The 14,560-nt window shown below is 35.2% G+C and overlaps 1 protein-coding gene across 5 annotated transcripts in view; it reads left to right on the top strand.

The window, feature by feature from the left end:
* slc12a8 (solute carrier family 12 member 8) overlaps positions 1-12,995 on the top strand; it is a 39,493-nt gene extending 26,498 nt beyond the window's left edge. For 4 of the 5 annotated variants that reach the window (XM_087265719.1, XM_087265716.1, XM_087265717.1 and 1 more), the window contains exons 8-14: positions 143-230; positions 2,678-2,824; positions 8,025-8,658; positions 8,745-8,836; positions 8,944-9,061; positions 10,675-10,735; positions 12,571-12,995. In XM_087265719.1, coding sequence (XP_087121845.1) covers positions 143-230; positions 2,678-2,824; positions 8,025-8,658; positions 8,745-8,836; positions 8,944-9,061; positions 10,675-10,735; positions 12,571-12,742 — 1,312 coding nt within the window. In that variant the 3' untranslated portion in view covers positions 12,743-12,995. The remainder of the gene's footprint in view (positions 1-142; positions 231-2,677; positions 2,825-8,024; positions 8,659-8,744; positions 8,837-8,943; positions 9,062-10,674; positions 10,736-12,570) is intronic. The other variant, NM_001128277.1, reaches the window with a different exon arrangement.
* The last annotated feature ends 1,565 nt before the right edge of the window (positions 12,996-14,560 follow it).

Genomic DNA, 14,560 nt, shown 5'->3' on the forward strand with positions numbered 1-14,560 from the left:
AGTTTATTTTCGACCCTTAATTATGTATGTATTATGTGCGATCACAGATTTGACATGCTTTCATTAAACCATTCTTGTTGCATAATACTCTATAAATAGTATGAATTTATCCCTGACCTATGGGTATTGTGGGAATCCACAGGTGGTTCCTGTATCTCGTCTTTGTGTTCTTACTGGGAGCCATTTGCACCAGAGAGGCGCTGCGCTATGATTTCTTAATAGCGGAAAAGGTAATCTGATGTTATTGCAGGCTTCAAAGGATGGCCATCTTCCACAGGGTTTTCCACTATTACGACTCATTGTCTCAACTGAAAGTGAGACTAGAGAATACCACCTCATCCACAGACAAAAGCTCATATTTGTGTTTATTGCCGTGTCATCCCATTCATGCAACAGAGGCATTTAAGGTCATTCTTAATGCTTCAGCTGGAGCAAGTGCTTGAAAGAAAATGAAGGCCAGTTGTGCGTTGACCTTGCACATACTTGGGTTTTTGGCACGATAACCACACAGCTGCCAGTCAACATAGATAACAGTGGAGTGCTGATCTAAGCTACATAGATGAGGAATGTGTAAGCCTGTAGTTTTGGTGGGCCCACAGCTGTTTGTTAATGTGGGTTGTTTTATGGGGGTTAACACAATACCAAAACCAGTGTTAAGCTGAGGTCACACTGCACTTTTCCTGGTTGCAAAGCTTGGTGAACTCTGCCCTGCGAAATTATATCACGTGATTGCGTGAGACCAATAGAAGATCAAAACATGAATCCTCTATACAGAAATTAAAAATACTGAGCAATCAATCACTTTATTAAGCAGTGATCACGCTAGAGTTTGAGCTTGCGAAATTCTGTCAAACGGCACTGCGAAAAGGCGGGATAAAACAAAATAATTACAGGTCTCAAAATAAACCTTTTTTTTTGGTAGCACCGGTGCTCCTAACTTCAAAAATGTAGGCGCACCAGACAAAATTTAGCCGCACTCACCAAAAATAATGAGCACTGTTACTACACATTTTATATTAACAGATTCTATTATATATTAACACTCTAATCACAACTAGCAAATAAACAGAAATCTACATGCGCGCACCAGCCCTGCACGCACTGCTTGACGTGAAAGAGATGAACTGAATTAACAATGATAACTGTGCTGTTCTCACAGGTGGTGTCTGATATTGCACAGATGATATTGACATATAACTTAATAATTGCATACGTCATCTTAATATTTAATGGTCTTTTCATGAGCTGCAATATTAGTTTCATCTCAGTGAATGCATGCTCTTTAGCGATGGTGAACGCGTTATCAGTCGCACAACTGTTAGCATCGTGACGATTAAATGAAGGGTTAAATAACGTTAGAACATTGAATGCTTTAGTCATTTTCATTGCAGACTTTAAACACTGGAGGTCTTTTATCCACTCCTCGAAAAGTGTAAATGCTGGATTGACATTCAGCACATGATCACTGATCAAATGTGTCATTATTTTTAACTTAAGGTGGTTTCTAAAACTAAATCTGTCAGTGTTGTTTTAATTCTCTCTGATCCAGACGTTTTTGCGGCTGTAACTCCCTGTCATCGGAACTGAGTGATTGACAGCTGTTATTAACCAATCCATTCGCGTTCTGTTCTAGCGCAGTGGGCCAATAAGAAGAGCTTAAAGGTGGGGCAAGCATTGCGGGCTTTGTTTATTGCAGCAAGTTGACATGTCAACTGTTTCAAACCAGTCCTGAGCGCTGCATTTGGCATTTTTAGGTGCAAAGATTAATGCGTGAATGCCTCCTAATTCCACGCATGTGGTGAGCATTTTGCTTTGAAAACAACAACTTTATGCACTCTCACAAATGCTCCCAAATATATTTTGATGTCACAGAGATAAAATTTTGGGCGCGTATGCAACTGAAACTGTCATAATTTTTAGCCCTGGATTAGACATTGATAAAGCGAGTGCTTGCTCCATATTTTAAACTTCTGTCCAGAGAGGGCATGTTTTTACCTTGTATTGGTCTTACGCAATCCCATGATGCGATTTCGCAGGCCTGAGTTCACCAAGGTTGAATTTTGGAACTCTGTAGCGCCGTCTAAAATCAAATACAACCATAGTATAGAGTATGTTAAAGGCAAGCCGAGTATTCATTTATTAATTTTCCATCAGCTTAGCCCCTTATTTTTAGGGGTTGCCTAAGCGGAATGAACCGCCAACTATTCCAGTTTAGTTTTACGCAGCGTATGCTTATATATATATATATATATATATATATATATATTTTTTTTTTTTTGATGGTGTAACTAAAAGATTTTTATGAAGGGCCATTTAAAAAAAAAACCTAGTGCTTTTTCTTAAAGTCCTAAATTTGACTTTCAAAACTCACAATATGTGTAATGCAATACCAATGACCAGAACTATGGTCAGTGCATACAATACAATTAATCTGAACCTTATTAAAATCACAAAAGGTGCATTGTTGTGTTGCAAGATTTACACATAATCACCATCAACATCATCATCATACTGTATTCTTTGCCATTGAGCACTCATTATGGGCTCTGACGGATTACGCATTGTTTCTTTGATTTACTTTCAGCACATTATAAGCTCTTTTCAGTCTGGCCAAGCGGAACAGAGCTGGGTGGGGCCCTCTACACTCTCTTCCCCTCTGTGTTTGTTTTTTTCCCAGGTCTCCTTGGTTGGTTTCCTGTTTTTGCTGGGCCTCTACATCTCCTCCCTGGCCTCCTGCATGGGCGGCCTGTACGGTGCACCCAGGATCCTCCAGTGCATCGCCCAGGAGAGAGTCATTCCAGTTCTTGCGTTTCTTGGAAAAGGGGTGGGTGATTTTATGGATATGATAACCATATTAATGTGGTTATTTCAATGTTTTATACTAAATAATGGTTCATTGTGTAAATTGCTCATGTTTTGATTCTAATCAAGGCTAAATCTGTTCCCCTAAAGCTCTGTTTCAGTGATCTGATCACAAGTGGCTTTGATTTTAATCTGTATGTTTTGGTACAACACAAAGAAATACAGTGTGAACACCTTGTTTTGGTGCACTTTTGGTTTCACAAGATGTCCCATATGAATAATAATATTAATTTAATTTTGTCTAGTGCCTTTTAAAATTAATTCTCAAAGCACTTTACACTCAATGAAATGGAAGGATAGCAAGAAAAAAGTTATGCAGAAGATAAAAATTATATATATATATATATATATATATGTATATGTATATATATATATATATATATATATATATATATATATATATATATATATATATATAAATATATATATAACATTGTAAATACAAAACCAATTAAAGAAATACATACACCTCTCAAATAGTCTAAAAAAGTGAGTCTTCATGGATACAGGATAATTCTTTCAAATATTCTGCATGCTTAATACTATGGGGGACTGATGTCCAGAGTTTTGGAGCAACAGAGGAAAAGGCCACATTTTAAGATTAACATTTTTCCCCATGGCATTGTAGGTTCCCAGTGTTTTCTGGCATGGCAGTTCAAGATTTTGTTTCCAAAAAATAATATCAGAGATGTTAAAGGGATAGTTCACCCCAAAATTAAAATTTTGCCATCACAGCGTTCACTTTATCTATACCTGTTTCTTTCTTCACAAAAAAAGTACAAACTTGTAGCCACTGAGATTTATAGTACATTTTTCCTCCTATGAATGTCAATGGCGAATGGTTTTCTTTAATATTATTCAAAATAACTTTTGTGTTCAATAGAAACTCATAATGATTTGGAACCATTTGAGGGTAAGATAGTTTTCATTTTTGGGTGAACTGTCCATTATGGTTTTATGATTATAAATTATGATTTTACATCTGTATTTAGAGTAAAAAGAGGTGCTCAAGCGTAATTTTGTGGTGACTGTGCTTTAAAATTGAAATAATATAACCTAAATTCAAGAGATCAAGTATTTTGAAAGTCTAACAGTACTATTGTATTGGAACATTTCCCTGGCTGGTTTGAATGTTGTTAAAACAGTTAAAAACTTTTGGTATAAAAGTAATACAATGTCATTACATTAATAAAGTCCTTTAAATAGTTCAAATCTAAATAAGGTAATACTAAGTAACTAGTAACCTGTAATATTTCCTTATAATAATATTTAATAACAAGTGGTCTTCTATGATGTAAATCGGGTGGCCAACCCTGTTCCTGGAGAGCCACCTTTGTGCAGATTTCAGTTGCAACCCATATCAAACACACCTGCCTGTGATTATCACGTGGTGTTCAGGTCCTAATTAATTGGTTCAGGTGTGTTTGATATGGGTAGCAACTGAAATCTGCAGGAAGGTGGCTCTCCAGGAACAGGGTTGGCCACCCCTGATGTAAATGAAAAGCAGGAACGTTACTACAGGGTGTGTTCTCAGATACTAATAAATGATTGTATGAACGCTTTGGATGACGAGTAAAATCCAGCATTTGTTTATCATCCACTTTGTGCCACTTTAAATTAATTGTTTACTTTTTCACGCTCACCGAGTAGCTCCACAGACGGCAGGATGAGTTCCTAATTATAGTGTGCCCGAGTGCTCTTCAAAAAAAAAAAAAAAAAGTAAAGGAATGAACTGTAACAATTGTGTCTTTCAAAAGGCACAGCACACCCTTTCCCTCGCCTGAGCTCTGTCTGACCCCTCTCTGTGAGCTACAAGCTCACCCGAGACATCTCTGCCTGAATCAAAGTCCCAGAACAAATGCAGGAAGCTCACAGAAGACCAACCCTGCTGCATTTGGATGTGTGCCAGCCAGTAGTAGTACCTCCATCCTAGAGACTTATGGGATCTGGGTAATGACTGGTCTAAGGTGACGAGAGTTTTTTTTTTTTTGGGATGTTTTAATTGGATGCTTCCACTCACTTATTACATAAACTAAAGAGGGTGAAAGATATGAGAGTATACGAGACAAACTCATAATGTGAACGAAAATGCATCAAAATGTTAAATTAAAGCTGCAGTACAAAACTTTTGCCTTTCTCTCACCATTAGATACATTAAATTGCAACCTACATGTGGAGAGATTAGTATTTTCTTTTTTTTTTAGTTTGTTGAAACCATCCTCAGCATCCACACACAGAAAATAGAGCTGGATATTCTTATTTTAGTTTTTAAATATGGCAGTTTTACAATGATGTGCTCTCAATAAATGTAAAAATAAACACAGTGGCGCAGTAGGTAGTGCTTTTGCCTAACAACAAGAAGGTCGCTGGTTCGAGCCTCGACTGGGTCAGTTGGCATTTCTGTGTGGAGTTTGCATGTTCTCCCCGCGTTCGCGTGGGTTTCCTCCGGGTGCTCCGGTTTCCCCCACAGTACAAAAACATGCAGTACAGGTGTATAGGGTAAGCTAAAATTATCCGTAGTGTATGAGTGTGCATGGATGTTTCCCAGAGATGGGTTGCAGCTGGAAGGGCATACGCTGCTTAAAACATATGCTGGATAAGTTGTCGGTTCATTCCGCTATGGCGACCTCTGATTAATAAAGGGACTAAGCCAAAAAGAAAATGAATGATTGATGTTTGACAGAGCAAGGAAATTTTCACAGTATGCCTGATAATATCTTTTCTTCTAGAGAAAGTCTTATTTGTTTCATTTCAGCTAGAATAAAAGCAGTTTTAATTTTTTTTTAAAAACCATTTTAAGGTCAGAGTTATTAGCCCCTTTAAGCTATTTATGTTTTCGATAGTCTACAGAACAAACCATTGTTATACAATAACTTGCCTAATTACCCTAAAAAAGCAACAGTAACTCAAATAACCACTTGTTACAACCGAGATATGCAGAAGAGCATCACTGAATGCACAACACATCAAACTTTGAGGCGGATGTGCTACAGCAGCAGAAGACCACACCGGGTGCTACTCCTGTCATCTAAAAACTGAGGCTACAGTTCGCACAGGCTCACCAAAATTGGACAACAGAAGACTGAAAAACTTGATGAGTCCGATTGTAGGGTCCGATTTTGGCATCAACAAGCATGGATGACAGCATGGATCCATCCTGCCTTGTATCAATGGTTCAGGCTGCTGCTGGTGGTGAAATAATGTGGGGGATATTTTCTTGACACACTTTGGGCCAGTTAGTACCAACAAAGCATTGTGTCAATGCCACAGCCTACCTGAATATTGTTGCTGACGATGTTCCTCTCTTTATGACCAGTACACCCCTTTTCTGACGGCTACTTCTAGCAGGAAAACGCGGCATGTCATGAAGCGCCAATCATATCAGACTAGTTTCTTGAATGAGTTCGCTGTACTCAAATGGCCTCCACAGTCACCAAATCTCAATCCAATAGAGCACCTTTGGGATGTGGTGGAATGGGAGATTTAACATCATGGATGTGCAGCTGATAAATGTACACTAAAAAAATGACTGGTTGCCTTAAGTTAAATCAAAATAACTTTCAGGCAATTCAACCTAAATTATATTAAACTAACTTAAATAAAAGTGTTAAAATTTTTTACAAATTAAGTTATAAATGTCATTAGCTTAATTTATTAAGTAATGATTAACATAAAAACAAAGATTGTGATGGGTTATCCTCTTTAAGATGAGACTGATGTGCAATCATTGATGATTGTACATGTTTAGTTGCTGATCTGCTGATCTGTTAGATAAAAATAGTTATTACTACTTCAAAACATGACATGATGTGGTGTTTTAATAAAGTAGACCTAAACTGTACAACATTTATTTGTTTTTGCTTTCCAATTAATACTAGAATAATTGAATATGTAAACTATTGATGACATTTATTCCAAATTTAATATAAAAATGCTGACATTTAAGCCATTTTTCAAAAGTGCTGTGTTTTTACACACGTTTATTTAAATTTTTAGTATTTAAATCAATATTTGGTGGAATAACTCTGATTTTTAAACACAAAATATGAAAACATTTGTTATTCTGACCAACTTTCTACAACAAAAAAGTTCTAAATTATAATATTTTAATTTGAAATTTGAATGAGTACTGCCTCTTATGCACTGCTTTGAAACAAAGATTATAGAATAACGGACTTCGATTAAGATCAGTTTAGCTTCCTATGAATTTTAATAAAACAATTAAAACAATACTGTAAATATACCTCTAAATTAGCAGTTTTCCATATTTTGTGATTTGTGTTTTTAATTTTCTCCTTTTGTTTATGCTATTGAATTGCATTATGAGATATTCATCTTCCTTCCAACAACTTTTAACCTTGAAAAGTTTGAAAAAGTGACTTATTAATGTTTTTAACAGTTTAAAGTGATATATTGTCTGCGTTGATCCTGTATATTCCAGTACAAAAGCCTTGTAATAAACTGCCTGTACATATTATTTTCCAGAATTATTTCTCTATATATTTCTAACAGGCATGGGACGATAACTGTTTTTAAGGTATACAGGGGTTTTGAAAAGTCAAGGTTTTAAAACCGACAACATTTTCTGCTATACCGTTCCTAAGGTATGTAAGGTTTTTTTTACGTTACAGTGTCTCCAGCACAAAACAAATCCAAAGATGCCGTTTTAAATTGTAAAAAAAATCTGTGTTTTTAAAACTAATAAAGACAGCAGAAGTTAACGATACATTGTAATTATTTAGCCTGACATGTTTACTGTTCTGAAATATTTTAAAAGCATCTCAAAATAAAATGTATTGTGTTCAAAGGTGGAAAAAGTTTTTGTTCTTTACCCAGACGTTTACAAAGAACATATATTAACGCAGTAATCACAATACTGTAAAAACCGTGAAACAGTGATATTTTATCCAGGCTTATCATATTGTCAGAATCTTATACGGGCCCATGCCTAATTTCTAATACATTGTTATTTCGAACTAGTAAAATGTCAATAAAAGTTACTTTGTTAAACGTAGAGTTGAATTTTCAACATCAAAAGTCGACAGAGCAGAGATCAACATCCCATAATGCAATTCACAACTGTAAATAAATGAAATTTTCTTTTTTACAGTGTAGGCAGTGCACATTAACACAGCCATATTTTTCTATTCCCTCTCTCCTAGCGAGGGCCCAATAAGACGCCTGTGGCCGCCATCTGTCTGACCAGCTTGATCACCATGGGCTTCATCTTCATCGGCCAGGTCAATGTCCTGGCTCCTATCGTCACCATTAACTTCATGCTAACCTATAGCGTAATTGATTATTGCTATTTCTGTGTGGTGAAAACCTACGAGCTGCAAGTCCAGCAAAGGAAGAAGCTGATCAGCAGGTCGAGCTCCAGAAAATCACTGGTGTCCAGCACTCACCCCCGTTACGGCAGCGGTGGAGCCATCAGTGACCCTGTGAACGGGACACTGCTGCAGTTCACCAAGGACATGGACCAGATATTTCCATTGCCCAGCACTGAAGAACAGAGAGCCAGTCCTGCCTCTAAAGCCCGAGGCAGGAAGACAAAGATTCCAGCTAAAGAAATGCTGATGAATAGTTTTGGGTTGGACTTGAACAGCAATGCACCATTAGATAAAGGAAAAGATGAGAGAGAGCTGGAACAAGCTGCTGGATTGGATGATGATACCAGTAGCCAGATAGGACTGATAGAGTCTGACCTGAAAATGGGAAACCAGATGAATCTGTCCTTGCCTAATTCTGGCCCGGCTGAACTTGAACAGCTTCCAAAAGAGAAGATAGACAGGAATGGTATGTAATTATTAAGAGGAAACATTACATAACTACTCGATCGAGTGATCACAGTGGTATTTCACCATTATGCCTTTTATTCACAGGTTCAGAAACAAATCTTGAAGGATCCGAAATCAGATCAATTCAAAGTTCAGTTTATGCCAGATTTTGCAACCCCTGGGTTTCGTTGATTGGTGTAAGTTTGTTCAAATTTATCTTATTATGCCTACTGCAAACTAAAAAAAAGTTAAAATATGTAATTATTAAATCAAATCTTCTAATGATGCTTTGGTCTTTCTTCAGGCGTTGTGTTCTTTTATGATAATGTTCATTATCCAGTGGATGTACGCCTTGATTAACATTTCAGCTGCACTTATACTCTTTATCTACATTGGAACAACAAGTCCAGGTTTGCCAACAGGTACAGTAACTCAACTTGAAAAATATTTGAAAAATGTAAAAAAAAGTTCATGATAAAATACAGGTGCCCTGGAAAAAAATTAACAAACCCTTCAGAGTACTGCTTATGTTGAATAGTGTATATATATATGCAGTTATTCATTTTTTAAAAACTATTTTTGGGACAAAATTATTAGCCACTTTAAGCTATTTTTTTTGATAATCTACAGAATAAACCATCGTTACACAATAACTTGACTAATTACCCCAACCTGCCTAGTTCACCTAATTAACCTAGTTAAGCCTTTAAATGTCACTTTAAGCTGTATAGAAGTGTCTTGAAAAATATCAAGTAAAATATTATTTACTGTCATAATGGCAAAGATAAAATAAATCAGTTTTTAAAACTATTATGCTTAGAAATGTGCTAAAACAATCTTCCCTCCATTAAACAGAAATTGGGGAAAAAATAAACAGGGGCGCTAATAATTCAGGGGGGCTAATAATTCTGACTTCAACTATATATATATATTTATATATATATGTATATATGTAATATATATGTATATATATTTATGTGTGTGTGTGTGTATATATATATATATATATATATATATATATATATATATATATATATATATATATATATATATATATATATATATATATATATATATATATATATATATATATAAACTTAATATATAAAATGCAAAATAATAGCTTTTTTTAAACTAAGTTTTTATTAAAGTTTTTATTAACATACTATATAAATACCTTTACTTACAGTGTTTACAATCACAATAAAAAAGAAACAAACAGATAGAAATTAATCATTGATAGAAATGATAATAATAGAGAAATAATATTGGTAGCTTTAAAAAATAAAAATAGATAAAAACATAAAAAGGGGGGAAAAGTAGATTTAAAAAAACTCCAATATAAAGGCAACAACAAAGATAAAGCCCCTGACAGCCTTTCAAAGATCAAGTAAGTTTGTTTCAATTAATGCCCAGGTCTGTTGGAAAAGATCTGATTTTAACTGCAAATCTGCAGTCATTTTCTCAAATATATATCTGTTTCAGCCTCTGTGTCCATTCTGTCAAAGTAGATTAGCGGGTCTTCATCCAGTTCACTGTAATTATCTTTCTAGCTGTTATTAATAATATATGTAGTGCAAATAGGTGGGACTTACTGAATAAATCAGGGGGAAAATAATAGCATGTTAACTGTTACTTAATGTTTACAATGCAAATCCAATTTGATCCACTTATTTGGTAAACAAAGCAAGCCTCTCATGTAATATATCTCCTAAAAGACAGACAGCATTACTTTACAAACCGCAGTGTAAATAAATCAAGTGAACATTTTCATATTAGTCAATAATATTACAGAAGCAAAAAACTGAATAAATTGGATGTATCTCGATGAGATACAAACCTGCAAAAGTCTGCAGATTCCATGTGGGCCTACTTATAAGATGATTGAAATGCATTTTCCCTTCTTTGTTTTGCATGTGTATGGGACATTTTAATATCAAGATAATAATTTCAATCATTTAAATTTGTCAAAAAAGAGAATTTTTCAACATTAGGCTGAATCTGGTGTGGTGTAAAATAAGTTCTCTTGCCACAGGTGCTGCATCTCACTTCAGCTTCTTCAAGTGGCTCAAGACATCACTGCATAATTTGGGGAGGTATGGTATTAGATCGTATTCAATCGAATAGGCACTTGATTTTCAGGATGATGTATGATGTTTATTTTAACTGTGTGGCCATGGAGCATCTGATGGCACAGTAAAAGACCATCTGTCTTTTGTTATTTGTCATGATATTTTAGTGAATGTTTTCTCAATACACTATATAACACAGCAATGGCATAAAACAAACAAAAATGTGTCCAATAATAATATCAGAAACTGATTATAAATGATTCAGTGCTGTCTTTGTATCTGGCAATATATAAGTCTGTCTGTTGCATATTGTGTTGCATATTGAGTATTTTCCGAGATTTAACCAAAATGACACGCATAGCTTTTGGTGTATAGCAGTGTCCATCTGTTATTTCAATATGCACTTGTTAGCAAATAATAGAATATTTTTGACTTGTCTTGTTGGGATAGTTCATCTAAAAATGGCAATTGTCATTTGCTCTTCCTCCACTTCCTGTCGGACACAAAGGGAGATACTAAGATGAAGGTTGGGGGGTATATTCTTCAGAATATCTTGTTTTTTGTTCATCAGAAAAAGAAAAAAAAAATCACAAAAGTTGTGAACCACTTGAGTGTGAATGTATTTTAGATGAACTATCCTTTCAAATTCAGCTAGTTTTTCATGTAGTTGCAAAGATCCAGCCATGCTATTTTGTTTGTGATATGCATCATATGGTCGGTGATCATGTTTTTTTGGCCCTGTGGTTGTGCCATCTGTAGCTCAGATTGAGAGTAGGTGTTACAAGACAAATTCAGAGCTGTTGTCTTTTTGCTGTGTTGAAAGTTTTATGATTATTGAAGCTGTCCTTTAGCTTGCTCATTTGGAGAGCTCCTAAGTCAAAGACAGCAAATTATATACAGTGGAGGGCAAAATTATTATCCCTTGTGTGCAATAGTTATTCTTTTTTTAATAACCTTTTTTTTTTTAAACATTCAAACACAACGACTCACATATTTGGTCCAACAATATACAAACAATACATACAGAAGTAAAATAATAATAGATAAAAACAATATAAAAAAATACAAAAATAAAATAAATAGTAATAAAATAAAATAAATGCAAAACAGAATAAATAAAAATAAAAACAAAATACTGACCTTCAGTTTTAATCTAAATTAGTCCAATCCTCTTCAGTTTTACTATTTCCTGCAGAATTTATATCTTTAAACCAGGGGTGCCGGCTCTCCAGGACCAAGTTTGGGAACCCCAGCCTTAAACTAATCCATGAAAGGTTGCCAGATTTTATAGAATTTGTCTTTCTTTTTTATGGACAGTCTGATTTTCTCCAGTTCCAAATGTTTCATGACATCCCCTATTAGTTGTATATATGTATTGTTCTTTCTTAAATATTTCTCAAGTCATATTTAAGAGAGCAAGGAAATCTTCACAGTATTCCATATATTATTTTTTCTTCTGGATAAAATTTTATTTGATTTATTTTGACTGGAATAAAAGCAGTTTTGATTAAAAAAAAAAACATTTTAAGGTCAAAATTATTTGCCCCTCTAAGCTATATATTTTTTCCAATTGGCGACAGAACAAAAGCATTGTTATACAATGACTTGCCTAATTACCCTAACCTGCCTAGTTAACATTAACCTAGTTAAGCCTTTAACTGTCACTTTAAGCTGAATGTGAGTGTCTTAAAAATATCTAGTAAAATAAAAGAAAGTTATTAGAAATGAGTTATTAAAACTGCTATGTTTAGAAATGTTTAAAAAAAATATCTCCTTTAAATTGGGGAATGTATTAAGTATAGTATATTGTATATACAAAACTGAACCTCACGTCACCAATCAGTGGCCTCTCTTCTTAGGCAAAATGGGGCCCTTCAGGACCAGATTGTGGTGACACCGTCTTTGTCAGCTGTTGGCATGGAGACCCGGCAGCTGACAGAGGAAAATGCAGACTTTGCCCTCCGTGATCGGTACCATCACTCCTCCTTTATCACCACCACAGACAAGATGGTCCATCCTCAGTCCAACTGAGTATGAAGCAGCTGCGCCCTGCTGACCAGCTGGACTGAAACCATGGACACATGGGACATAATAATCTTGACTGATCACTGAATTGAGCAATTACTGTATTTTTATTTACTGCAGTTGTCTTATACTTGGACTGAGTCTTATTTTCCTGGAAAATCTGAAGAAAACAAATGTTTCGGGAATGTGCAATCAAATCATGCATTTTGGTTCAATGTGCCGTTGTGTTGGAGGAATATTTAAAAAGAAAATCCATGAACAGCATTGTGTGCTTTTGTTTCATTTGCACCATGAGAATTTCAGGTCAAGGAAATGTGCACTTTTTTCTTGACCTTATAATACAGTAATGCCGTGACATGTTCATTCAAACTGTGAAGTCGCCAACAATCTGTTGGCCAAATTATTTTTGAAAGCAACTTTCAAAGACACCCATGTCGGATTCTTCAAATGAATTTACACAATCTGCAGCATGGTGGCTCAGTGGTTAGCACTGTCGCCTCACAGCAAGAAGGTCGCTGGTTCGAGTCCCAGCTATGCCATTGATCACTGTAATATTACCTGCAAGTAGCAGATTCTGTTACAAATGCACAGATTGACTACACAAAAATGACACAAACATTGTCATCATTTACTCACCATTCACTTGTTCCAAACTTGTCAGACTTTCTTTCTTTTGTGCGCAAAGAAGATAACTTGAATAAAGCTGAAAACCTGTAACGCTTAACTTAGTATTTGTTTTGATGTCAGTGGTTAAAGCCAGGTTTTTAGCTTTCTTCATAATATCTTCCGTTGAGTTCAACAGAAGTAACTCATAAAGGTTTTAAAACAACTTGTGGGTGAGTAATAAATAGAGCAAATTTTCATTTTTGGGTGAACAATCTCTTTAACCCTGTGAACATGGTGTTTTTTTTTTTATACTTTATTTATAGAAGTTTTTGTAAGAACATAACACCAAATAATGTACATCATATATATATATGTTGACAAACTTGTCTCAGTGTTATTACCTTATACTAACTAGAACATGCACCAAAACACAAGCAAACATAACAGCAATTTTACAGCACCATCACAAAACAATAAAGAAATTTTAGCCAGACTGATGGAATAAGAGACAAAATAGAATAACATGTAAAAAGGAAGTGGAGAGAAGAAAAAAAATATTACCAGAAAAAAAAAATATTACAGAAACATTAATAACCTATACATCTAAGGAAGGGGCCCCATGTTTTGTCATACAACTTTTGTTTGCCAAATCTAGAGAAGCGTATCCTTTCCAACTTGAGGGCAGAAACCATTTCAGCTAACCATTTAAAAAAATTTGGAGGTGTTGTGGATTTCCACTCCATCAGAATCACTCTCTTGGCCAACACCATGCCAAACATAAAGGAGAGTTGTTGATGTTTAGGCCAAGTTAGAGCCTGGTCTGACCATCCAAACAATGCTATTTCTACATCAATTTTTATGTCCATTTCAAAAGCCTGGGAGTAAAGTCCGAAGATACTTTTCCAAAATTCAGATACTTCTGGACGTGAACATGGTGTTTTAAGGCAGTGGTTCTCAAAGTGGGGTTCGGGACCCCCTGAGGGGTCGCGGGGCAATGAAGGGGGGTCGCCTGGTGATTTCCAAAAATCTATTTATTTTTATTAAACCATAAGAATTAACATTTTATCCATTACTATACTGAAAATAAAAAATATTCGTTTATAGTTACTATATACTATATAGTTACTATAGTAGCTTATAGTTACTAGTTCTATTGCATTGCGACCCCTGGGGTAATTACATTATATTAAAGGCAGCAATAGCGTCAGATGCATTTTG

Source organism: Danio rerio, chromosome 9 (assembly GCF_052040795.2).
Source record: "Danio rerio strain M-AB ecotype USA chromosome 9, GRCz13ab, whole genome shotgun sequence".
Lineage (NCBI taxonomy): Eukaryota > Metazoa > Chordata > Actinopteri > Cypriniformes > Danionidae > Danio > Danio rerio.